The 25,292-nt window shown below is 39.0% G+C and overlaps 1 protein-coding gene across 7 annotated transcripts in view; it reads right to left on the bottom strand.

Annotated features, from left to right (window-relative positions):
* Positions 1-24,246, bottom strand: part of TRPM3 (transient receptor potential cation channel subfamily M member 3) — a 519,386-nt gene extending 495,140 nt beyond the window's left edge. For 4 of the 7 annotated variants that reach the window (XM_067744178.1, XM_067744179.1, XM_067744181.1 and 1 more), the window contains exon 1: positions 23,826-24,242. In XM_067744178.1, coding sequence (XP_067600279.1) covers positions 23,826-24,002 — 177 coding nt within the window. In that variant the 5' untranslated portion in view covers positions 24,003-24,242. Of the gene's footprint in view, positions 1-23,825 lie in introns of all 7 variants that reach the window. The other 3 variants (XM_067744183.1, XM_067744184.1, XM_067744185.1) reach the window with 2 other exon arrangements.
* Between the last annotated feature and the right edge of the window lie 1,046 nt (positions 24,247-25,292).

The following is a 25,292-nucleotide window of genomic DNA, read 5'->3' as shown; positions in this document are numbered from 1 at the left end:
GAGGGAGGTATGATGTGGGGCATGAAGGGAGAACACTTTACTTATGCTTTTGGACTGTTTAAGTTCTTAACCACAAATTAAAACAAGCAGAAGACAAAAGTAACTCTCCCAATGCAGGAGAATGAGAATTTTCCATTTACATTTATTCTCTTCTAATAGTTATATTAGAAGATATAACTTCTAGCAGAGGATATTTCCACTGCTCACTTAGATAGCTGCCAGAGATATGGAATGGACACCTGAGATTTTCATTAGCATTTAACTTCTCAAGGAATTACAATTCTCCTCTTCCATTTTCAGATAGATCAGTCATAAAAATTAAAGTGGGCCTATGTTTTTCTTTTCTGGAGACCACCATGGCTTTATCCAGTTAAGAGTTTTAAAAAAGGTATTTATCCAAGCAGGATAACTTTCCAAGATTAGCTTTCTTGATTCTGGAGAACCAAATCTGATTTTAAGTCAAGTTAATGTTTCAAAAATAAGTTCATTTGCTCCAATCTAAAAATAGATCGGTGGTTTGAAAAAAATGTAAATTCCAAATAATGTTATAAATGCTATGCTTCTATCAGAATCAAAACATCAGAGTGTGGTAAACTCTTATTGCACTTTTTTAGATACAGTTGCTTTTCTCTTTCTTTACTAAAAATTGATGTAACTACCCTGCTAGGATCTAAAGGAAGACAACAGTCATATCCATGGTCAAATTTCTAACTGAAAATCATTAGCGTAACCTCAGTCAGGAAACCTGTGAAAAAGCAAAGACTACATACTACATTACCTCTGCGCTCTATGGAACTCTTCCAGAGGTTAAGAGTGAAAACGGGACCCAGCAGATGAGAAGCTTGCAGGATCTCCCACTGATTGTTGGAACCCCCATCCCCTGTGTGCACACACACCCAATTAAAGAAAATGGAGAAGGAGTACAGGAACCCACAATGGCAGTGGCAGATTTTATTTACCTGGAGTGCTACAATCATTATCTGTAAAAAAAAACAGTCCTTCATAACTAAATGCTAAATTTCAAAACAGCTGGTGGTCAACTTAATTTGTTTCTGGAGTTTCTGTGAGTGAACTCTCTGGAACTATCTGAGAGGAAACACAAATTTAGAATTCAAACATAATCAGACTTTGTCTCTAGAAGAGAGGCTGGAGTAATCTGTTTGGTTATACCATCTCAGTCACCTCACTGATCACATACATCGTTTTGTCTCAAAACAGCTGGGACCTCAAAGAAGGAGATGGGAGTGGGGATGGGGGGTAGGGACCAACTCCTGTGACCTATTTGGCCAGAGCCCAGGGAACATTTGCAATTTCTATGTCCTTCCTGACTCTGGCAGCTTTTATGGTGTGCTGTCAGACTCCAAGCATGGATTTGCTTTACAATGTTTGGTTGTTCCTTTTTATAAAAGGCCTCCAAGCTCAGTTAAAACTTTGAAAAGCACAGAAAATATACAAGAAAATATATATTTTCTGTAATTCTGCCATATAGTAATATTATGAACACTTTCAGATATACATACATATACAACTGGCCAACACTTTTTGTACACACAGCCACATATATATACAAATGTATACGTGGTGTAAATGAGGGTATGTTTAATTTGTATGTCTGTATGGTATTTGTTTATACTTAGTATTATGGACACAAAATAAATTTATATATATATATATATATATATATATATATACTTTTTAGTTTCTTGGTTCCAAACTTTTCTGAGCTTAAAAAACACCACGGAGAACTTTCTGACTCTTCTAACGCTGTATTCTCTTTATTCTCAATGCCACCACTGAATATCCTAGAACCAAATATACACCCCATAGGAAAATCAAATTTCCCATTATTCAAGCTCGTGTGCCTCTGCATTTTAGGGCCTGAAAAGAAACAGAGGTCAAAGTGCCCAAAGGTGCCATATATAAAGGAAATGATTATCCCAACATAACAGGTGACAAAATGACCATTTATGGTTTTGAAAGACATTACCGATAGATAAAATACTTCCAGCTTCATTCAAACCAACAGATGCTGGGGCCAAGGAGTATTCTGGATATACCAGCAGCTGCCAAGTATCACAGATGGCATGAAGACAGAGATGAAGGGAAAGGAAGGGGCATATGATTAAAGCAGTCCAGGAAGGGAAAGATGCAGAGAAGATAGCTCCTCAAACCATCCAGGACTCTCATGAGCATTCTTCTATAAAGAGGAAGAAAAGAAAATGCAAAAATTCACCCAATACCAGCACGGCCTCTTTGATTTGTGCTCAGGCCATGAGCGTTTCATTGTGTAATGATCGCTCTGTAGTCAACACTGGAATATCTGTAATATGTTTACTTATCTCCTATTAGCCCCTTTAATAGGGCCATGGATCATGCAGATGTCCTCACTCTACCAACACAATCCCAAACCAAAAAGTAATGAAAAAGAATAAAAGCAACAACTAAAACAATGGGGTAGAAATCAACAGTTCTCAGTGAACAGAGTGGCACCTCAACACTAATTGATTTAGTGTGTAGGAGTTAAGGAAGTCTGTTTTCACATCATCAATTAGCTAGCAACCGTTAAAGAGAGATAAAGGAGCAGATATATGTGGGGAAACAAACCAAGCAGGCTGCCTGGCTGTTCATACTGGTGTTTTCTGGTTTAATGCCATCACTCTCATATATATTTAGCTCACTCACACTTTTCATAACGTTAGTAAGTAATGGACATATGCAGTGGTGAATACTCCCCTGTCACTCAAACTTTGTTACACAGATTCTTATGGCAGGTGATCGTGGGAACATTACTTAGGCTCTCTGGACCACAGATTAAAGGATAAAATTGAACCAGATGACCGGTTACATTCTTCTCAGCTCTAGAATTCTACATAATTCCTATTCCCCTGACCACAATGGCCTGGAAGTTGTAAATGTATGGATATAATTTAGCTCAGTTCTCTGTCTCTAACGTCAACCAAAGGATTTCTAATCCTCCTCAAGTCTTATCCAAAGATGTCTTGGACTCCCCTGGAGATTTCAGTGGCCAGGTGAAACCGATGATGGCATCTCACAAGTGTCACCACCTCCAGACCTACCATTCAGGAAGTGATACCCATGCCTCCCTGGGCATCCCTACTTCCTTCTCTCCCAGAGCTGTCAGAGTGGTGCTGCTGCAGGCACCAGGCTGGGCTGCTCAGCTGAGGGGGGGAAGTGCTGTTCCCTACTCCTTAGGCCTCATGCCATGACACTGAAGCCAAAGCAATGTTAGCTGGTGCTTCCAATATCTCAGGCACTTTATAGAAAAGAACTCTCCCATCTCCCCACTATATTTAATTCATAATCCCTGTCTCCTGAAATGCACAGGGTAGGTACAATGCTGTATACCACAACCAACCCTCCTCTCTAGTGTGGGGCCTTTTCAATGATCCAAGCGTATGTATGACTGTACCTCTAGATGAGTTCTTTCCCAAAAAGCCTGGGGCAAGCCCACTGTACCCATTACATACATGCCAGGATAGAAAATGCAACTTGGACTCCAGGAGATCCATGCTATATTTGTCTTATGACTCTAAGCTCCCTTTCCCTCATTCAACATCAAATAGTAATTGTTAATATTTATTGAACATTTACTATGTGTAATGCCTTAAGTAAGTGCTTTATGTGCATTACTTTATTTAATATTAATAACAACCCTAGGAAGGAGGTATCATCTATTTCCTTTACAGATGAGGAAACTGAGGTTTAAAGAGATTAAGTAATTTACCCAAAGTTTCCAGTGACTGAGATGAGATTTGGACCCAAGCAATGCCTATGATATCCTGCATCCCTGTTGATGTATACTGAGCCTATTATGTGCTGGACAGTGCACTGTAGCCTCGTCCATTATTTTTAACACTGGAAGAAGTTTTATGTGCCTTTATTTTAGAAATTTTACCTGACATAGCAGAGCCTCAGATCTTATTGGCCACACTTCAAGGGACTGGTATATTTCTATGTTTTATCATGTTTTATAAAAATTAATTCCTGGGCTTCCCTGGTGGCGCAGTGGTTGAGAGTCCGCCTGCCGATGCAGGGGACACGGGTTCGTGCCCTGGTCTGGGAAGATCCCACATGCCACGGAGCAGCTGGGCCCGTGAGCCATGGCCGCTGAGCCTGCGTGTCCGGAGCCTGTGCTCTGCAACGGGAGAGGCCCCAACAGTGAGAGGCCCGCGTACCGCAAAAAAAAAAAAAAAAAAATTAATTCCTTTCTGACTTTCAATTCCTAAGTTTCATATCCTAAATTTTAACTTCTTTGATTTAACTTCTTTGATTAACACATCAGTTAACAAGCAGCCAACTGACTACGATAATCCAAGCATTTTGCTAGCCACTGAAGGAAATTCAAATCTTGAATTTGAAGGAAATTCAAATTCAAGTCTTCATGCTTAATGAATATATAATCCATATAGCAAGATTCACATAAGCATAAGAAAATAAGAAACCACTGGAAAATTAAAAGCAAAGGATACTCAAGCCTCCAGCCTCATTCCCTTGCCATCAGGAAGCAGTGACCTCTGGAGGCAGAGTCCCAAAGTTCAAGTCCTAGCTCAGCTACAACTGTTCCCTACGTCTAGACTATAAGGTTAAGTTTTGTTTCCTTAACTACAAATGACCAAAATACTACCCCCACTCACAGTGTAGGCTTATGAGTAAGGATTAAATGAAATAATATATGAAAGTACATGACACCTGGCATAGAGCGATCATTTCCTAAATCTTTACTACAATTATCTTAGATGATTAGATCTTTTAAGAGTTTCCAACTTCCTTTTATCTCCATCAAAATTTTTGTACCTAGAGCCAATCTTTTTTATGTCTTAGAAGATGAAGTGTCTTTACTCACCCATTGATTCATTCAACAAATATTTATTGTGTGTCCACTGTTAGACTTCTCAGCTCCAAGGAAAACTCCTGGCCTGATATTGACTCATTTTTCTTCTTAAATCATGCTTGAATTCTAAATCTTTTCTTTTCTTGGTTTCTGTCATGTATCTAAAAGCTAAATATACCTTTCTTTTGGGACCATGTAAGCACCTGAAGCCAACTCAATATGTTTCCTCTCCTCCACTGCTTATCTTCTTGAAATAGTATACCCACTGCCTCTACTTCCCACTTGTTCATTTACTGATCCATTCAGGAAACATACAAGCATCTGTGACTTCAGTGTAGGTGTTGTGCAATGAAACATGAACCAGGTATGGTCTCTGCTCTTGAGATGGTTGTGGGTATTTTGCCCCTTGAACACCCTGCCATAGATTCTGACTGAGTCACCCTGAACCCTCCAAATCGCTCAATCCAAGCGTCTTTTCTTAGTCCTCACTGACACCCTCCTTCCAAGGATGCTGATGTAAGAAAACTGCTGAAGCAGTCTCAAACAATTGTTAAGACTGTTTCTAATGTCTGAAGGGAGGGCTGAATTGTGTGTGTATGTGTAACTGAGACAGATATAGAGGAGAAAAGTGGAGAACACAGGTAGCAAGGGATAAGTAATTCCCAAGGAATTAGTTCAAACTCAGTTAAGAAAATCTAAAAATTGGTGCAGGGCTATACTGTCAAAGATGAATATTGTAAAACACTTGTTCCATCAAAAGCAATTTGTATAGGAAATACAGTTATTTTCTTCACGGTAATGAAGGCCTAAGACATTACTTTCTATGAGAGAGAGAAGACTGTAAATGCACTCTCTGCAGGCATTCTGACCCAGTTTAGTGACTAGTTTAATATTCAAAGGGTAGATGTGTCCTCTTCACTTTAGGAAGTTTGATGTTCAAAGACAATTTAGGTCACTGGCTCCTGTGGCAGCATTTCCCCTGTGAGAAAGGTACATTTAAGCACCCATCTCTTGTATTATTGATAACAAAACTGGTTAAAAGCCTGCGAAGCCCAACAGCTCTCTCTCTGGGCCTTTCAGAAGCAGCAATTAAATCAAGACTCCAGCTTTCCTTTTAGGGGGATATGTGTGTGTTTTGAGCCAAAATCTGTGAAAGTGGAGTTCTAGTATAAATTTTTCTTTTCAAATGTATTTCAAGCATCCCCTCCATGCCAAAGCAAAATCAGAAATGACATTACTGATTTATTAAGCTTTTGGTTCATAACCTGAACATTTTTGTCTTGGTAGTGAGTGGTATGTGTCCTTTCAAAGGTAAAGCAAAACAAGCACCTTCCCTTCTGCTCCCAACTCTCTTCCCATGAGGTAAGAGAACCACGTATCCTTGAGTCAACCACATTACTTCTATGTCGGTCTAGCTCTACTTGGGATTTCTCAGCACTGGGAATGAATTTTTATTCATTACTGTATTCCTAGTGCCTAGTTCAGACTCTGCCACACAGCTGATTTCTGTAAATGTTTGTTGAATACATTTTCCCCTAAGAACATTTTAGAAACAAGTTCAGATGTAAAATCCAAGCTACTGAACACTGCACATGAAAACCTTCTCATTTCCTGCCCTAGTTCCTTCTACAATGCCTCCTTTTCCCTCCAGCCCACTTTGCTCAGATACACTGATCAACTTCAAATCACTGATCAACTTCAAGTCACCACACATGCCATGCTCACTCACACCACGATGCTTTTCCACATATTCTTTTCTCCACCCGGAATGTCCTTGCCCTCCTTAAAAGATGTTGAAATCAACTTTTAAGATTCATATGAGCCCAATATAACCCATTTTTGATGCCTTTTTCTTCAGGAAAAATTAGTTATTTTGCACAGTGTTCTCTTTTAATACATGGAACATTTTTCTATTATATTTTTTATTAGAAAGCATTATGGTTAATTGTTCATGTGGATTTCTCCCATAAGTTGTTCAGAGCCTAGAATGTATAGAGTATGTCATTTTCATCTTCATATTGCTTACACTTAGCATAGAGCGTGGAATATAGGAAATGCTCAACAATATTTACTGAATTGACTTGAAATTATGAGAACAGCACATATGCTTTGCCCCTTCTGACAAACTAGGACATTTCTCCTCCTCCCAATATTTGTGTTTTAACAGAATTCTGAGGTATAACTAAAAAATTTTTAAAACTAGCCAAAGAAGATTTTAGTTTTAAGTAAAGATATTATTACCTCAAATCCTCTCTGACGTAAGAGGAATGTAAGTAAGTAAAGAGGATAACAGCTTTGGTCATTTAAAAGTAGCTATCCCTAATAAATCACATGCTGAACTGCACTGTTTGAAGTTTTCTCAAACACTTGTATTATTTTTTCCATTGAATCTTGATTGTAACCGATGTAAATACCCCTATTAAATTTTATTACAAAATGAGAATTACTAAAAAGAAAAAGTGAAATAGGAACCTTAGAGCAAACTGATGAGTATCTCCTCTCTTATCACCTGAGTATCCTATGAAAACTAGTCTTTCAAGCTGCCGAGGTCAAATTATGGTTATTTGAGAAGGCTTCCAAATAAGGTGAGATTTCAGAAGTCAAAGTTGAATAAAAAATTATGAAATACTGGTATAGTCATTTGTGTCACTGCAATCTTTGATATTTATTTACAGGGACCTCAAAACAAAACCAGAAACAAAAACAAAAGCAAAAGCCTGCCCCAAACACAAAGATCTTTCTAACTGCAGAGTCTTGGAAGCTGTTAAGTCTTCAAAAGCACCTGACATGGTCTAAATGTAACTGATTAAGGAACTAGATGTGATGGGCTGGGAAAATAGAGTATGGAAAGATAGTATTTTCTTCTCTTCAGCTCCATGAAATGTAACTATAATCACTATACAAGTTTGTATTTCCAGCACTCAGTATGACAACCCATGTGTAGGAGGCACCTGACAAGTTTGGTGGAAGCAGTGAACACATCACTCAACGAATGACATCCTATGCCCTCTTTCTGAAACGTGGACACTCTCCATCCAAACCAAGCTGCGTGGAATAACTATAGCTCAGAATAATCAGACCCATTCAGCAACTCTTCAAGGGTGACCATCACTACTAATATTGAGACATCCCTAATAGAACAGCCAACACTGTATGAAACTTCCTCATGTTGACTTCAGATGTGTAGATCTATAGCCTACCACATCCTGACTTTCCTTAAAAACCACAAACTAATTGGTTGTTATTTACAATTTGTAGCACTATGTTTCAAAACAACAAAAACATACTGAGTGCTTCTCATATGCCAAGCACTATTCTCAGTACTTGACAGTATACAACACAATGTGTATAAATGTGTATGATTCATTTATTTCTTCCAACTACATTGCAAAGTAATTAATATTATAACTATCCCTGCTTTATCTAATGTCTCTTAATCATAAATTCCTTGCCTGAAAACTGGATAATAATACCTCATTAAAGATTAAATGACAAGATACAAATCATGCATCATGGTTTCTAGCCACAATAATAACTCAATAAAAATTATTTTTCCTCCCCTTTCCCTAGGTTTATCCACACATTTTTGCTATTGTTATTATTTTTTTAATATGTTTACATGTGAAATTTAACATCACATTACTCAGCAGGGAGATGAAAACTATGATACAGTAAGGTACAACTATACACCCAACAGAATGGCTAAACTTTAAAAGAAAGACAATGCTAATTTTGGTGAGAATATGCAGCAACTGAAACTCTTGTATATTGTGTAAAAGGGAGTACAAAATGGTATGGCCATTCTGAAAAACTCTTTGGCAGTTTCTACTAAGGTCAAATATATGCCTACACTATAACATAGCAACTCCAATCTTAGTATATAGCCAACACAAATGAGTGCATAGGTTCACAAGAATGTTTACAGCACCTTTATCCATAGGAACTCAAAGTGGGAAAGAACCCAAATGTCCATTAACAAGAAAAAGGATAAACCAGTTATAGTATTCATACAATGTGATATTACACAGAATGATAGACAAAACAAAATGGATGAATCTCTATGTTGAGTGGAAGAAACCAGACACAAGAGTACACACTGTATGATTCCACTTATTCAAAATTCTAAGTCAGGCAAAACTAATAATAGAGTGATAAAAGCTTTACAGTGGTTACCTTGGGTAGTGCTGGTTGTAATGGTATTAACTGGGAAAGAGCACCAAGAATTCTTTAGAGTGATGTAAACTAACAAGACTTGATAAGGGTAGTGCTCACACAGGTGATTACATTTCCAAAAAATTATTGAGCTTAGAATGAAAACTCATGAATTTTACTGTATGTAAGTTTACCTCAACTTTAGAAAGTCTTCTGATGTTTAACTGTTCACTTGAGTAGTTCACCTGGTAGAGGCTTTTACAGGATGATGGAGGATGACTGAAATCCCAGAGTAGTCAGTTTAGATTTAAACAATCTTGATGTCCAGAGTTCACTTGTTTGCTAAATGGGGACACATCTGAAGGCACACCTACTCTCTCTACTCAGTGATATGCCATTATTGACAACTACACAGTAAGCTCATTATCCCCTGTGCCTAACATTTTACAGCTGTCCAGAACAAAAGAAAGATGTTCTGTGTCATAGCTTTTGTTTACTATAATTTTCATAAGGCCATTATCACTCTGGATGAAGACATTTTAAAATGTATAAAACAGGACAAAACATTTCTCCATGATGAGGCAAAGTGAGTTTGCCGGGGCACAAAAAAAAGGAAGAAGGAAAAGAAAAATGAAGAGCTCTCCTACAGTGTAACACTCTTAATAGAGCATCCTGCAGCTGCTGAACAATTCCTACATTTAATGATTAATGAATCTGAGTTCGCCTCTGCATCTGCGCAGCTGGGGGCAGTGGTACTATCTACAGAGCTTCTTTGAGGCAGAGGGTGAGGAGGTGGCAGCTTGCACTTCAATGTGAGCAGCCTAAACTGGGCAGACTGTCAAATGAGTATGAGCTGTACACGCCAGAGCAATATAAATACACCCCACACCCACCACCAGAAGTAGTCCCTTAGCTACATGGCACTCTTTTTGGCCCACTTCTCTCCATGACAATCCCTTTACACTTGATACTTCAGCTTCCCTCACGGGAGTGCTCTCCATGAGCTATACTCTCCAGGATCGCCTTGCCTTTGTACATGCCACTCTATCTATCTGGAATATTCTTTCTACCCAACTTCCCATAGGTATCTCTTTCAATATTCAGTTCAGGAGTTACCTTTTCTAGTACCTTCCAGGCTATTATTTGGTGCCCCTTATCTATGTTCACCAATTATCAAACCACAGTATCCCTTCCAATTTGCTTGTCTGTCTCCCTAACTTCATTTTATCACCTTTTGATGGGGAGCCTAGTATTCTTCCTCTCTGAATTTCTAATACCTTTGCACGTTTCTGACACATAGTAATGGATAATTGTAGAATCAATAAGAGTGTGAAGAATGAATAAATGAATGGGGAGAAAAGCTAATTTTATATTCCTGTTTTGATTTGTGAATTGCTTGCTGTACACCTAGAAACAAAACAATACTCACTTTGACAGCATTAAATATCTATGAACTTTTCCCCTTCAAATGAACACTGAGGAAAACAAGAATATTCTGATTAAAACACTAATCTCTCAGACTGAATCTCCTTTAGCATGGTTAATTTTTTTAAAACATAAAACTTTTCTCGTATTTAGTTCACCATCATGTTACTACTTCTAAACAATGTGCTATTTTGCTTTTCTCAGGGATATACATTTGGGATGGTGCAATTTCATTCAGTCAGAAGAGCTGACAAACCCCATTAAAAGCTCCATAGGACCTTTCAGCAGTGGTGAAACCCTGAAAAATGAGAGAACCCAAGGAAGCATTTAAGGGGATATTGGAGCCCATCATGCCATCTTGTAGTGGACTCTAAAAAGCATTTCTTCTTGATTCTAATGGAGGAGAGCCTACTATTTTCCCTGGTTCTCTAAGCCCCTTCCTCAGAAATATTGTCTTTATAGTACACATAAAATCAGGTTCTATAATTGGAATCCATTTCCTCCTGTTACATACTAGCGAAAAGGTGCAGATTGTTTATCTGCACTTGCAGGATGAAATTTTAGTTTTGGATTGCTTGCTGTAACTTTTGGGCCTCGATGGCTTCCAGAAACATTAAGCTATTGTGTGTGTAGGGGATTCATACTAAGTGAATTATCCTTGCTAAGAGAATCTGCCCCTGCCCACATCACCTACTAGAAGAATGTGTCTAGGTGGCCATATTTATATCAGGTGATTCAATTTCCTTGACCAAAGATATGTAGGCAAGGATGGATATCTGACCAAACCTGAGTCAGGGAGATTCCTCAGGAGAATGGGAGAGACAAATTGGTAAGATGTAAGGAATGCAACAGCAAGATCATATAGACCTACACACTGTGGCAAGTATGAGAGAAATACAGAGTGATAGAGGAAGCTAGTCTACAAAGAAAAATGGGAATACAGAATAGATGGGCTAAAAGAAGCCAAAATGAGAGATTCTAGGGCCCCATTACAGTGAAGCTTGGGTCCCTGTGTTGTCTGGATGTATTTCCATTCCAGTTGCTAGATATCCCAGAGATTAGCCTTAGAAGAAAATCTTTATTTAAGTTAGCATGAGTGGATTTCTGTTATTTGCAAGCAAAGTACAGTTGACCCTTGAACAATAATACAGGAGTTAGGGGCAATGACTCTCCACAAAGTTGAAAATCCACATGTAACTTTAAAGCCAGCCGTCTATATCCACAGTTCCACATCTTTGAATTCAATCAACCTCAGATCACGTAGTACTACAGTATATATTTATTGAAAAAAAAATCCACATATAAATGTACCTGCACAGTTCAAGCCCATGTTGTTACATCTAAAATAATAACTTTAACTGTAACAATCATCTATGCAATGGCCAATTTTATGTGTCAACTTGTCTAGGCCACCGTGCTCTGGTATTTGGCTGAACATTATTGTGGGTATTTCTGTAAGGGTGTATTTGGCTGACACTTACATTTAAATCAACGCTATTTGAGTAAAGCAGACTGCCCCCCATAATGTGAGTGGGCTTCATGTAGTTGGTTGAAGGGCTGAATAGAACAAAAGGCTGACCCTCCCCCAAACAGGATGGAATTCTCCAGAAGACTGACTTTGAAATTCATCGGCAACATCAGTGATTCCTGGTTCTAAAGAAGACTGCCTTTGGACTAAAACTGCAGGCCCTTCCTGAGTCTCCAGCCTGCCAGTGTCCATCATCAGATTTTGGATTTGCCAAGCTTCCACAATCATGTAAGCCAATTCCTTAAAATAAATCTTTTTATTCACACACACACACACACACACACACACACACACAGATGCTTCTGTTTCTTTGGAGAACCCTAACTAATACAACCTACAATAACTACAACGTGTAATTAGCTGCACGTGAATAGTATGTATTACCTAAACCCAAATTATTACAAAAGACATCTTGAATTTTGTTCATTTGCACTGCACCATTTCTGTTTTATTAGGCTGGAAGGGAGGAACTCATATTAACTGAATACTGGCTATAGAGTATGCCGACACCAAACATATTAATTTCTGAACATAAAGCAATATTTTTATTTAATTTATAATTAAGGAAATTAAAATTTGGAGAAGTTTTCCTATTTTGTCAATGATCATTTTGAGAATATGCCATTTAATTATTTTGGTAGCAAGTACCCAAATGTTCTGCTTGTGTGTATTATCAATGCATGAGTAACGCTATCATCTAGCTGGGTTTCAGATGCAGAGAGAGTGAAGGTGGTGGGGATGGGGCAGACGTAAGGAGCGCGCAAAAGAGGGAATTCTGAGCTCGGGAACAGCGAAGTCCAATGATGTGGGTAACCTAGGTGGGTCAATTCTTCAGCTCGAAAGAGGGATAGCCGTGTTTTCTATACTTGTGTCACAGGGTTGCTATGAAGTTCAGTTTGTTTGATGTAAAGCAAAGAACTCTGTAAACTGAAAAGGACTTTTTAAATGTTAAGTTTTAATATCATTTCACTTGTAGTCTCTGCACCTTTCAAAATAGTTTGTGAATAATGACATCTTCTGAAGGACAGAGACATTCAGATTGCTGGAGATAGAAAACAAGCATTCCCTACTAACATTTACTAAATGTGAGCTACATCACGAGATAGTAAGTCTACTCCACACCGCTCTCCAGTGAGCATGAGATAATGTTATTATAATAAATGATTTACTCTCAGCTCTTTCAAATATCAAACTCATTTTAAAATAAATAGGAGCATGAAATGGCTTTCTATTATTATGAATTAATCTAAAAATATTAGAGCTATAAGGGACCTTAACAATCACCTCATGATTGGCAAACTGCACTCCACAGGCCAATTACCACCTGCCCTCTGTTTGTGTATAGCCAATAAACTAACAATAGTTTTTACATTTAAAACTGGTTGAAAAAATGAAAGTAAGAATAATATTTCATGACATGTGACAATTATATGAAATTCAAATTTCAATCTGTCTTAGTCTGTTCAGGCCATTATAACAAAATACCACAGACTGGGCAGGTTATAAACAGCAGAAATTTATTGCTCACAATTCTGGAGGATGGAAGCTCAAGATCAGGGTTCTACCGTGGTCAGGGTAGGGCCCTCTTCTAGGGCACAGACTTCTCTTTGCTGGAAGGAGATAGTGAGCTCTCTGGAGCCTCTTTTACAAGGCACCAATACCATTCATAAGGTTTCCACCCTCGTGACTGAAGTACCTCCCGAATGCCCCACCTACTTATACCATCACCTTTGGGGTTAGGATTTCAATATATGGACTTTCAGCACATGAACACTCACCATAGCACAGTGTTCATAAGTAAGTCTAACTGGAACACAACTACATTCATTTGTTATGTATTGTATGTGGCTGCTTTCTCAAACTACAATGGCAAAGCTGAACAGTTGTGACAGACACGGTAACTATATGACCCACAAAGCCACTTTACCATCTGGCCTTTTATAGAAAAAGTTTGCCAACCCTTATCTAACCCAATCCTGTCATTCTATAGAGGAGAAAACTAAAGATAAATCTATTTACTCTAGGTAACTCAGCTAGGATATTAATTAATCAGAATTAGGGCTAAAACCCAGTATTTCTGTCCATTTGATCATGCTCAATTTAATGATTAAAAATTAGCTTTAATTATACTCATCTTTAAATTATGTAGCCTCCTTGTGCTAATGACTAGATTTATCTCAGAATCTTTGCTCACATAAGCTAACATTATACAAAAAATTCATCTTGATGAAGTAAAATATTTTCTTCATTTATTCATTGAAATGTATTTTATATTGCATTATTCTTAAATAGTTCTAAGTAGAAGTTACTGTAGAATAAAATAATGGTAAAAATTAAATATTTTGCTTAACACATCAATCAACTGACACATGCTCTGCTTGTAATTCATAAAGCAGTAATATATGGAAATTCAAACACTTTCAGACCAACTAGCCACATTCAACTTTCTTACAAGAGATGACTGACAACAAGATGAGAAAATAATCCCTTAGCCTTTCTGTGTTTAGTGACTAGAACTTGACCAGCTAATTTCCCAAATGTAAATTGGGATTTAAATGTAAATGTAAATTTCAGTCTTTTATAAAATGAAAAAGGAAGTGTGTCTAAAGTTAAAGCATCCCTTTTACATCACTAGGATGTATCTGTTGGGTTTCCAGTGTAATCAATTACCTATCCTCCATCTTCAAGAGGAAATGTTTAAAAGCAGCACTTCTCAACTGGGGATGATTTTGCCCCCAAAAGGAGATTTGACCATGTGCGTAGACATTTTTGGGTGTCACATGGGATAAACTAAAACTTCTATTTTATACCAGCTATCCGTGATACCTGATATAATAAAATATTTCTATCCATAATATCTGATACAGTTAAATAACCTAATGCTAACAGAAAAACAAATCGTAAACCACATTTGCCTTTAAATGAAAATGACAAAATACTTCAATATAATTGTCTACGTAATTATCTCTAGACATTAGCCAATGGCATATTTAAAGATTAAAGCAAGAATAGCCTGAGTTTAACAGTATAGTTTTTCTACTAATAGTACTTTCTCTAATTCACAGTGTAACCCAGCCAACATTATTGAAAGTAACATATTAAAGTCTCTTAGATCACTAAATTAAGGAATGCCCTTTCTCCAACATAAGCAATAGATGAAGTAATTTCAACATCTCACTTTCAGTAAATATTTTCAAAGCAGACATCTGGTGCTACCTACTTACAGTTTCTTCCTTGAGTACATATTTTACTCTGCATCACTTTTACTGAGTAATAATTATTAGTTCAATTCCCTAACTAATCTTCCAATTTGGGGAACATATGAAGTATATCAACTCAAGCTCAAAGTACCCTTTAATTAGACAAAAATGCCAAGACCCTATAAAACCATTTGGCTTTTCTAAGCAGTGACTTCAGAGCACTGCATCAAGAGCACAGTTATCCATGCTCTCCAACATTTACCTGCTCATCTAGCACCCTAATTATCCTGTGCTCTCTGCTAAATGAGGTACAGGGGAAATTGTCTAAGATATGGTTGCTAATTTTAAGAAGCTCCTCAGAGTGACGTGAAAGAGCTAATAATGTTACAACATGCTAAAAGCAAAGACAGAAATACCCACTGATTTTTATGTATTTTTTTATGAATAAAAGAAGAGCCTAGGGCTTCCCTGGTGGTGCAGTGGTTGAGAGTCCACCTGCCGATGCAGGGGACATGGGTTCGTGCCCTGGTCTGGGAAGATCCCACATGCCGTGGAGTGGCTGGGCCCATGGGCCATGGCCGCTGAGCCTGCGCGTCCGGAGCCTGTGCTCCGCAACGGGAGAGGCCACAACAGTGAGAGGCCCGTGTACCGCAAAAAAAAAAAAGAAGAGCCTAATCTGGCTTTAGAGATTCAAGAAATTCTTCTTGAACTCATCCAACTCACTTGAGTTGAGTATTAAAATATGGGCAGGAGTCACATAGGAGAAGATGTGGTTCAGATTTTCCAGGCAATGGAAATAGCTTGTGCAAAAAGCCCAGCTAAAAGGAATTTCATGATATGAGAAAGGGAAAAACAAAGTATGAAGGCAGAGAAGTAGGCAGAGGACAGATCACAGAGGGTCTTATATACCAATCCAAGGAGCTTAGGATTTTATTCTACAAGAAATGTCAAACATGGCAGTAACCTGGCCTTACCTGCATTTTAAGTGGACCATTCTGGTGGCTGTAGAAAGGATCAATTTGAAGTAGACAGCTGTAGTATTTTGGGCCCAAGAAAAAGAGAGACTGGTCTTGGGAACTAGGAATAGACAGAAGCAGGTGGATCAGAGACATATTTATGAGAAAACATGGCAGAACTGATTGGCTGATTATGTAAGGGATGAGAGCAAACAAAGCAAAAGGCATAAGCCCAAGTTTTCCAGTTTGGGCAACCTGGTGAATGGGTGATTCTAGCAATTGGGAGAAAACAGAGGAAAAGGAGCAGGTGTGAGGGAGCTTGCTTATTTCAGCAATGGCTGAATGATTAGGGAAAAAGTTAGACTCAGTCAGACTTACAACAGGCAGTCTTAGACCATACTTTGAGAAACACTCCTAACTTCCTTCCTTCCATCTATCTATCTATCTTTCTATTTGTCTATCACCTATCTATCATCTAACTATCACCTATCTGTCTGTCTCTCTAAATATTAAACTTTGAAATTCTTTAATTATTTGGGGGAAAAGAAGCAAAAGTTATCAATGCTATCCCTAAACTGCAAACTTCTATGCATGTGCCTCTGAAAATGGAAGTAGAGAAGAGCCAATGGCTGGAACAAAATTCCCAAATGCTTTAAACATAAATTTTATGTGAGACAAATGTAAAAATTAAACATCTCCGTCTTAGAGGTTTTGTTATACCTGCCCCCACCTTACCCTAGCAATTATATTATTGAATCTTTCTCACAGTGCTCAGGAGCCAAGAAAATTTTGTTCAGCTCAATTTTCCACACTTAATATTTAATACCGGGCATCATTTTAAAAATTCAAATACAAAATTAATTTTAAGTTTGAACATTCTTTTTCTTTTTTTTTTTTTTTCGGTATGCGGGCCTCTCACTGCTGTGGCCTCTCCCGTTGCGGAGCACAGGCTCCGGACGCACAGGCTCAGTGGCCATGGCTCACAGGCCCAGCCGCTCCGCGGCATGTGGGATCTTGCCAGACCGGGGCACGAACCCGTGTCCCCTGCATCGACAGGCGGACTCTCAACCACTGCGCCACCAGGGAAGCCCCTGAACATTCTTTTTCAAATGAAAGCCCTGGATGTTCTATTCCTCCCCCTCCCTGTCCAGAACCTCTTCCTTAGTTTTATAAGGATGTAGGGTAGAGCAGACAGGGGGCAGGGGTGGGGGGATTATCTCTACTAATGTAGTCATCAGTTATGGCTGCTTTGGCCTTGGTCCCCAAGTGAACTGACCACTGCTCAGTTGGTACTATCACATATTACTGGAATCTAAGGGACATGCACTTGAGAGACCACTGCAATTCCAAGTACCATCATTGGGAAGTTTAAAGGGGGCATAAGCAGGATGCTCCAGAATCTTGACGATGGACACTACCTTTGGGAGCTCTGGTTCACAATCATATCTCTATATAAATTCAGTAGGATAGAAGAATCTAAAATTGTAGGTCATGTGCCTGAAAAACATCATGAAAATAATACACAGAGAAATCTCAAATAGATAAATGAAAAAGAAAAAGAATAGAGACAAACATTCCTTCACTTTATGATGTTATATCATCTACAAACCAAGACGGGGCAGCTGAACTCAATTACTTCTCTAGATAAATATTTCATGATTAAAAATTTTGAAAACCTGTGAACTGTTCACTTAAAACCCTTTGCTCCCACTGTTAACTAACACATAATCTGTTCTGCCCAGATGCCAGCAAAAGAGAGAGGGCATTTAATTGAGTTTCCCTCCAGCTCAGTTGAATCTACAGCAGTTTTTCTCAGTGTGCGGTCCTTCTAAGGGGTGTTCATACCAGAATCACTAAGAGAGCTTGTTAAAATGAAAATTCCTGGGCCCACAACCTACCTACTGAGTCAGCACCCACAAGGGGTGGACATGAATATCTGCTTTGCTCACAAGCTCCCCAAGTGATTCCTAAGCATTCTTAGCATATCATGTATCATTCACATGTTCCTTCACTCATTTATTTTTCAATAAACATTTACTGAATACATTTTGTGAGCCACAGTCTTTAAAACTCTTTTTCATGTTAGCTAATGGAAATGGAGAAAGGATATGATCTAGTTGTCCGCAGATGAGCTTGGAGCCAGTTGAGATTATACCAACAGACTAAGAGAGGGGGAGGAATGTAAAGCCACTGCTAGAGAGGCAGTGTTCCCCCGCCCGCCTCCCCACCTGCCCCCTGTAGGAAGTCATCTACAGGGAAGGCAGAACCCTTTTCCTTGACACAGACCTTGTCCCACTTTACTGTGACTCCACAAGTCATCCCAGAACCAGATGGTCCTGAGCTTGGACATCCCAGCTATGCCCTTCCTCATTCTGCAGTGACCACACACTTTCATTCTTTACTCCACAATAGTGGGCATCAGAAGACAAAGCTCTCCAGAGAGACAGGTTTCTTGTTGCCTCAGGAATTTCCTTCAGGCTGCCCGAGGAACATTTCACAAAAAGGCAAATCACATGGTCACTGTTCAGCAGTCTGAGTTGAAGCCACCCCTTGAAACACACCAGACAGATTTTGTCTCTCCTGGGTTTTAGTTTGGGCACATTTTCTTTTCTTTTTCTTATTTTCTTAAAGGGAATCTGAGGCTGGCATACTGAGATGGAAAGACAGAAGTTTCTTTATTAGTAGCCCTTAAAATTTGCCTAACCACACACTGCATTTTCCTAAAAGCAATTTATTCTTCAAGCTTCCCATCTTTAAGGTGCTTAGTGGAATTGGTCCATAACAAGTTCCCTGACCTCACTTACCACCATTCATAAACATATCTAGATATAATAGGTGTATGTTTTCTCTCTTCTTGTGGGAACTTAATGGCTACTCACCAGCATGTGGTTTAGGAGTGCCTTGTCCTGGCTAAGGAAAAGCTCTGGTGTATTAATATTATTCTACCTGCCATGTAAAGATTCAGAATTTTAGCTGTGAAAAGAAGACATTAAAAGTAATAAATTTAACACACAAATTGAAATGAATCTCAACATAATTGTTTTCTAAGAGCTTGAGAATAGCAAAGGGAAGTCAGTTTCTGGAATGCCTGGCATCAACTGTAGAAGACAGACCCAACTTATTTTGTCATCAGGATCTTGCTATGCTTCAGGGACAATACAATGGATATTGGTTACCATGACACGAAATTACAGGAGTAGAAAACATTGGTACTTGGGCAGAATTTGTGATCTGGTAGCCTAACTTGATCACTGCTCTTTCAATTATTTCTCTTGTGTCATACCCAGTTCACCTTCATTTATCCCTCTTTTGCATAATAACATAAAAGAGGGAAAGGAGGGAAAAAAATGAAATGAAACTCTGAGCTTTCTGACTGGATTTCAAAAAATTGGGAATTTACTATGCATTGTTTTATAAGAGCAAAAAAAAACAATCTAAGAAAACTAGAAGTGATATTTCTGATTGTATATTATTTAATCAAAGAGTTCTGCTATCAGGCATCCAATGGGGCTCTTACTCATCGATGACATGAAGTTACATTCCTTACTTTTGTCTTAGTCCCACTAGAATTAGTAACTGGCATACCCTTTCTAGCTCACCAAAGAACCACCAATCAAGAAGTTCTGTCTTTCCTTCTCAGGACCTTTATTCTCAGACACTGGAAACACCACCACTGGGACCATGAGACAGCAAAGTAGGATATCTGAAGGTATCCTAGATTCTTTCTTCCACCACAACTGATCGATTTAACAAGTCCCTATTTATTTTACCTTCATTACTTTTGCCTTAGCCCTGGTCCTCATGAACTCGTCAGGCCTCTAATTTAATCTCTCAGCTTCCAATCCTACCATCTCCCATCCACTCTAGACACTACAGCCAAAGCAATCTATTTAATAGCTGAATCTAGCAATCGCTTCTCTGCTAAGACCGCTTTAATGGCCCTCCCTCATTTTCAGGATCATTGTCAACTGCCTTGGCTTAGCAGACAAGGCCCTTTATGATCTAAACTCTGCTGACTGTTCTAGTTCTTCCAGTTTAATGTTCAATACAGATTAACTACTTTTAGCCTCAATAGACTATGTTCTTCCATGCCCACAGAGCATGGCAGCCTTCACCACAGGGAATCATAGCACTGAATCTAAGTCAAGACCTAAACTCTTCATTTTAAAGAGAAGGACACCAAGTTACAGAGAGGTTAAGTAATTTCCCAAGGTCACACAGGTGATTAGGAACATGAAGGAATTAGGACCCAGTGTTTAGGCCTAACTGTCCAAAGTATAATTTATTTAATCTCTTTCTGACATTACTCAAAGTGGCAAAGTCATACTCTTTCTTTGAAAATCATAAAATGATACAGACCATTTGGTCTTCATTAAGAAACTGGCTTAAACATGTGTATCCAAAGTCTGTTACAAGTGCAGAGTTTCCTTTTCCCCAAAGCAATCCACTTTTCAGAAGCCCCTTTACTAAGTCTACCAAGACGTCAATACAAAGAAAGCTCTCTGCTCTAAAATTGATATTCAAATTCAACAGAAGTAACCAAAATAAAATCTCCCAAATAAAACAACGTCAGAGACAGACCTTACAATGAATATAAAATATGCTAAGAACATTCTATCACTGAAATAAATTAGACTTTTGGAGATTAATAATAAGATGAAATCTTGAAACACATAAGAATGAAGCAAATGACAACTGAAGAGAAACATTTTGGAAAGGGTCCCATTTGAAATGTATCCATTTGAAAACAGCCTCTGACTTTTGGCTATCATGGTCATGTGCCTGTTCAAAAATTCATTTTCAAATGATATTTCTGAATGCAATCCCAAATTCAAAATGTGAGTTGGTTGGCATGTTCAAAATTTTCTCTGAGATGGACAAAACAACAAATGAGATGTTTTCAGAAGGAATAATAAGTATATTCCACCACTCATTGGGTTTAATTCATGCTTCAGATGCTGCCCTTTCCCTTCTAATTCTTTAGTATCCCGTTTTCATTAGGAAATGGGAAATACAGGAAACAGGATTATGAAGCCATTTCTAAACATTAGCATGGTACTGAAGTAAGTTAGCAAAGAAACACACATTTTCAAGGAAAGGATAGGGAGGGAAATTGGCTTGAGCCCAGTCTGTCAGAAATGGTGAGCGACCTGAGTTTAGTTAAATCTAATCATGCCATCATGTCCTAAACTGCATTTACTGACAAGTCAGGGCATTGGAAAGGGCATATCACACCAGAAAAAGCTTGAAAGAGGAACAAACATTACCTATTGAATAGGAGAACTGGGTTTATTCACTTCCAATTTCAACAGACTCCAGAGAATCCATCCACTATACTACCATGGTTGGGGTAGTGTAGGGGAGAGAATAAGAGACTGAGAGAGGAGGAGGAGAGGCAGAGAACCAGCAGAAAGTACGGAAAGAACAGCAGGATTGCGGTTATTAAATATTTAATTTATAGACTAAACCAGGAAGAACACTGGGCAACAGTTGCAAATGATTACTCAGAAACTTCCCTTCTACTCAAAATGTAAAAGCAGAGCAAGAATACACAGGGACTAGGAAAGCAAAGACAATGACAGCAACAATCCAGAGGGGAAAAAATTACATGGCATTCATATCCAGAATGTTGATAATACAATAACTCATATACAAAAGCAGCTTTTATTTCTTTCCAAATATTGCTGAAAGAATTTGGTAGCACTTTTTTTTTCTAGTTTGAAATGTGCTCAATATCTGAAGTCTCCTAGGACAGGTATAATCTTTCAAAAAATACAGATGTCATTTGGAAAGAAAGTTCTCAGGTAAAACAAATCCTATCTTTCAGATATTGAGAGAATTGGAAGGATACTCATGAATGTACTTTATTAGAATGAATTGTTATAAAGCACCATGTTAATAAACCATGGTAAGACCGAGCTGTATGCCAACCATGGTATTGGTGTAGTACTGACAATGTCTGCTGGTATATAGCATGGATGGTACTCTCAGCTAAAAAAGATGACAGCTCTTCTAAAAATAAGTAATATACCTCAAAGAGATACTTCTCTGCTGGTTCTGTGACTAGCAAATGATAAATAACATTTCCATTAAAAAAATGAGAGTATTAATGAATAATATATTGAAGGTGGTATACACACACCTGTTTAAAAAATCATTATGTAAGTTAAAAAGCATTACTTTGGGGTAAAGCCAATGAATGATTTAACTGAAAAATGCTTCTTATTGCACATGGAATTGCTAAAGTCAATTTTCTCAGTCATAGTTAGGTTTGACAAGACACTCTTCGCCCCAGATCCTGGATTCAGGAGTAATTCTGGAAGAAAATTTACATTTGTTTGTTGGTTCCCTGGCCTCATTCTTTTTCATGCCCTATCACGCATGTTGTTCCAATACAGCAAAAACCCTTATATGCAAGGAAACTTCTTTCCCACTCTCAAACCTGCTTTTCCTCCAAAATACTCTTTTAGAAAGGAAGCAAACCACCATCGTAACAACAATATGATAGGTGTTTGAACAGTACGTGAGGGTAGCCTTTGAGAAAGTTAATCTCAGTTTGTGCTGAACAGAATAAAGGAAACTCAGACAAGATAATACTCCATTGTAAGAAGCCACTTAGCTGTACAGAACTAATTTTCCACATCAAATTTGACCCAACTAGAACACAGCCTCAGAAAAAAAAAATGTTCCAAGTGTAATTTATTCAGGGTTAACTTATTAATCCTCTATTGTGACACTGGACTCAAGGTCCAGTGGTCATTATATCACAGTATCATATTAATATGGAAAAGAGAATTAAGAACTTCACCTTGCCTTTTTAACTCCACATGGATGTGGGAGGAACATCCAGAGATATGCACTTTTCCCAAATAAGTATTACCACATTCTCTTTTCTGAGGGAAAATAATACTTGTTTTCTGCACCTTTTAAATTTTACTTGTATTTCCTTCCCTACAAGGCAGATGATGAAGATGAATTATTATGAAGTTGTGGGGAATTTCTCAGTATCTTTAATGTATTTGCTTCTAGAAAGAGGAGTGCTGCAGACACCAGGTAGCATCCTAGCTCAGGTATACTACCATTCTTTTGTGTAACTCAGCTAGAGAGAAAGCTAGAGGCACACACTCGGTATATATCTAACAATAATTTTCCACTACCGACTTCACTTAAGAGACTAAAATTATCATGCCTTTAAAAAACCAAAAAGTCACCAAAAAAGTCACAATCTGATGAGGCTTGTTCTTTGTCTTTATCTGAGAGACCACCTAAGGACACAGAGCTTTTAAACTAATAAGGAGAATCCTTTGTTCTCCCAGGTTCCATTTAAAGGAAAACTGGGTCGAAAGGCTTCCCCAGGGAGGGAAAAGAATCCAGGAGCCAAACACACAGGAGTAAGAGATTTCACTCCCACCACTGTTCCCACCCTCCCAAAGAAGTTAATTATCTCTATTTTAGGGATTTGGGGTGGGGAGCACTCCGGCAGCCCATTCTCTACCACCACAATCTCATTCTCAAATGTGGCTCAGACCATCCTCCCTCCCTGACACCATGGGGTGAGGGGCGTTTAGAACCTCTCTCCAGCCATGGGCAGCAGAGCCAGTACTACAAGGCATCTATACTCCCCAAAAGGTGTGTCCCAGCCCAAGTGCAAAGTTGGGTATTTAGACCTGCAAAGCACAATGAGAGCCATTCAAAGCAGCAAGTTACAGTACCTTAAGAAGTCTGACAGATGGGAGAAAGGCTGCGTGGCACAGCTTCCGGATGGTCCAGTTTAGGGGTCGAGGAGCATCAGTTTGATTCATGACCCCGTCCAAATTCCACCGGGAAAACCAGAAGCCGCAAACCTGAGCAGTGCCTAGAAAATAAACGGTCCCCCACAGCCCTGGCATCCCATGGTCATCTCCACACCTGAGAATTCCATCAGGGCAAAGGCTTCCTGCAACTTGGGAGACTAGTCAAGTGGCGCTGCCTGAGCCACTGAACCTTCTTAAGAAAGCCACCTCCCCTCTCCCTGCAGCCGTGCTCATGCATACCAAACGTGGCTGAATGGAGGCACACTGCCTGCTGCTTCGGGGAGGGGATGCACGGTTTTGAAGGAGAGGGACAGCCTGCACGGAACAGCCAGCGGTCGGAGTCAGAGCAGCCTGCTCAGAATGTGCGCTCCCTCTCCTGCTCTCCTCCCAGTAAACGCAGGTCAGGCATTGGGGGAAAACCCTGGCCATTTGTTCTGCTCACTTGGTTTGGGGGGGAGCCAGGAGGAGAGCAAAAGGAAACATCAATAAAGCGAGAACGGGGAACTTGCACTTTCTGGTACAAAGCATCTCTGAGGGACTGGAAACTGGCACAGGGGGGAGGGGCTAGGACACAGAAGCAGAAGGGAATGCCTCCGAATGATAAGATAAATACTTTTGATTTATGTGACACAATAAATTGAGAGCTATTGTAAAATGTATCTACAATAAAAGAGATCTCTGTCATGTTCTGGGTTTTTTATTAACTGTGACTGACAGTCCTCACCCTGATATATACATTATATAGATTAGAGGAGGCAGACGGCAGAGAGAGAAGCAAACTAACACACACAGTGGAAGCGGTGAGTTATTCCTTTCATAGAAAGCAGTGTAAACTAATGTATCTTTGGCTTACCTTTTAGAAATGGCAGTTTCTAAATTGGGGGTTATCCCATCCTGAAAAGCCACCTGATACTCTATCTGCAACAAAAGTTTAACCCTTAAGGTGCCACATGGAATGCTTTCTATAAAAGATGGAGTTTCCTGAATTGGGGATACCCACCCCCACCATTTCCTACGGGTAGCTTTAAGAGAGAGTTGCTGCGGTGGTGTGAACAGTCTTTAGGGCTCCTGTGGTGAGAAAGCATAAAGGGGAACTCTCCCAGTTGAAGGCAGTGAGGTGGGTGGGAAGAGGAAGTCACCAGCCCCACGTAAACGCCCCCATCCCGAGGAATCGGACGTCAGTGAGTGCAGCTGACTGACGGCTGCCCAGGAGAACCCTCACATCCTTAGAGCATTTCCAGCTTATTCTTCCTCTTTATGTCCCTCCCTATGACTGTACTGATTTTCAATTTTTAATTAACTAGAAGAGAATGGTAAATCCCAGCTCCATGACTATTATGCATTCTGAAGCAGAAACGGGAGATGTGAGAGCAGATGTGATACACG

The sequence above is a fragment of the Pseudorca crassidens genome, chromosome 7 (assembly GCF_039906515.1).
Source record: "Pseudorca crassidens isolate mPseCra1 chromosome 7, mPseCra1.hap1, whole genome shotgun sequence".
Taxonomy (NCBI): Eukaryota; Metazoa; Chordata; class Mammalia; order Artiodactyla; family Delphinidae; genus Pseudorca; species Pseudorca crassidens.
The sequence above is the reverse complement of the archived record's forward strand: the minus strand, read 5'-3'. Positions and strand labels throughout refer to the sequence as shown.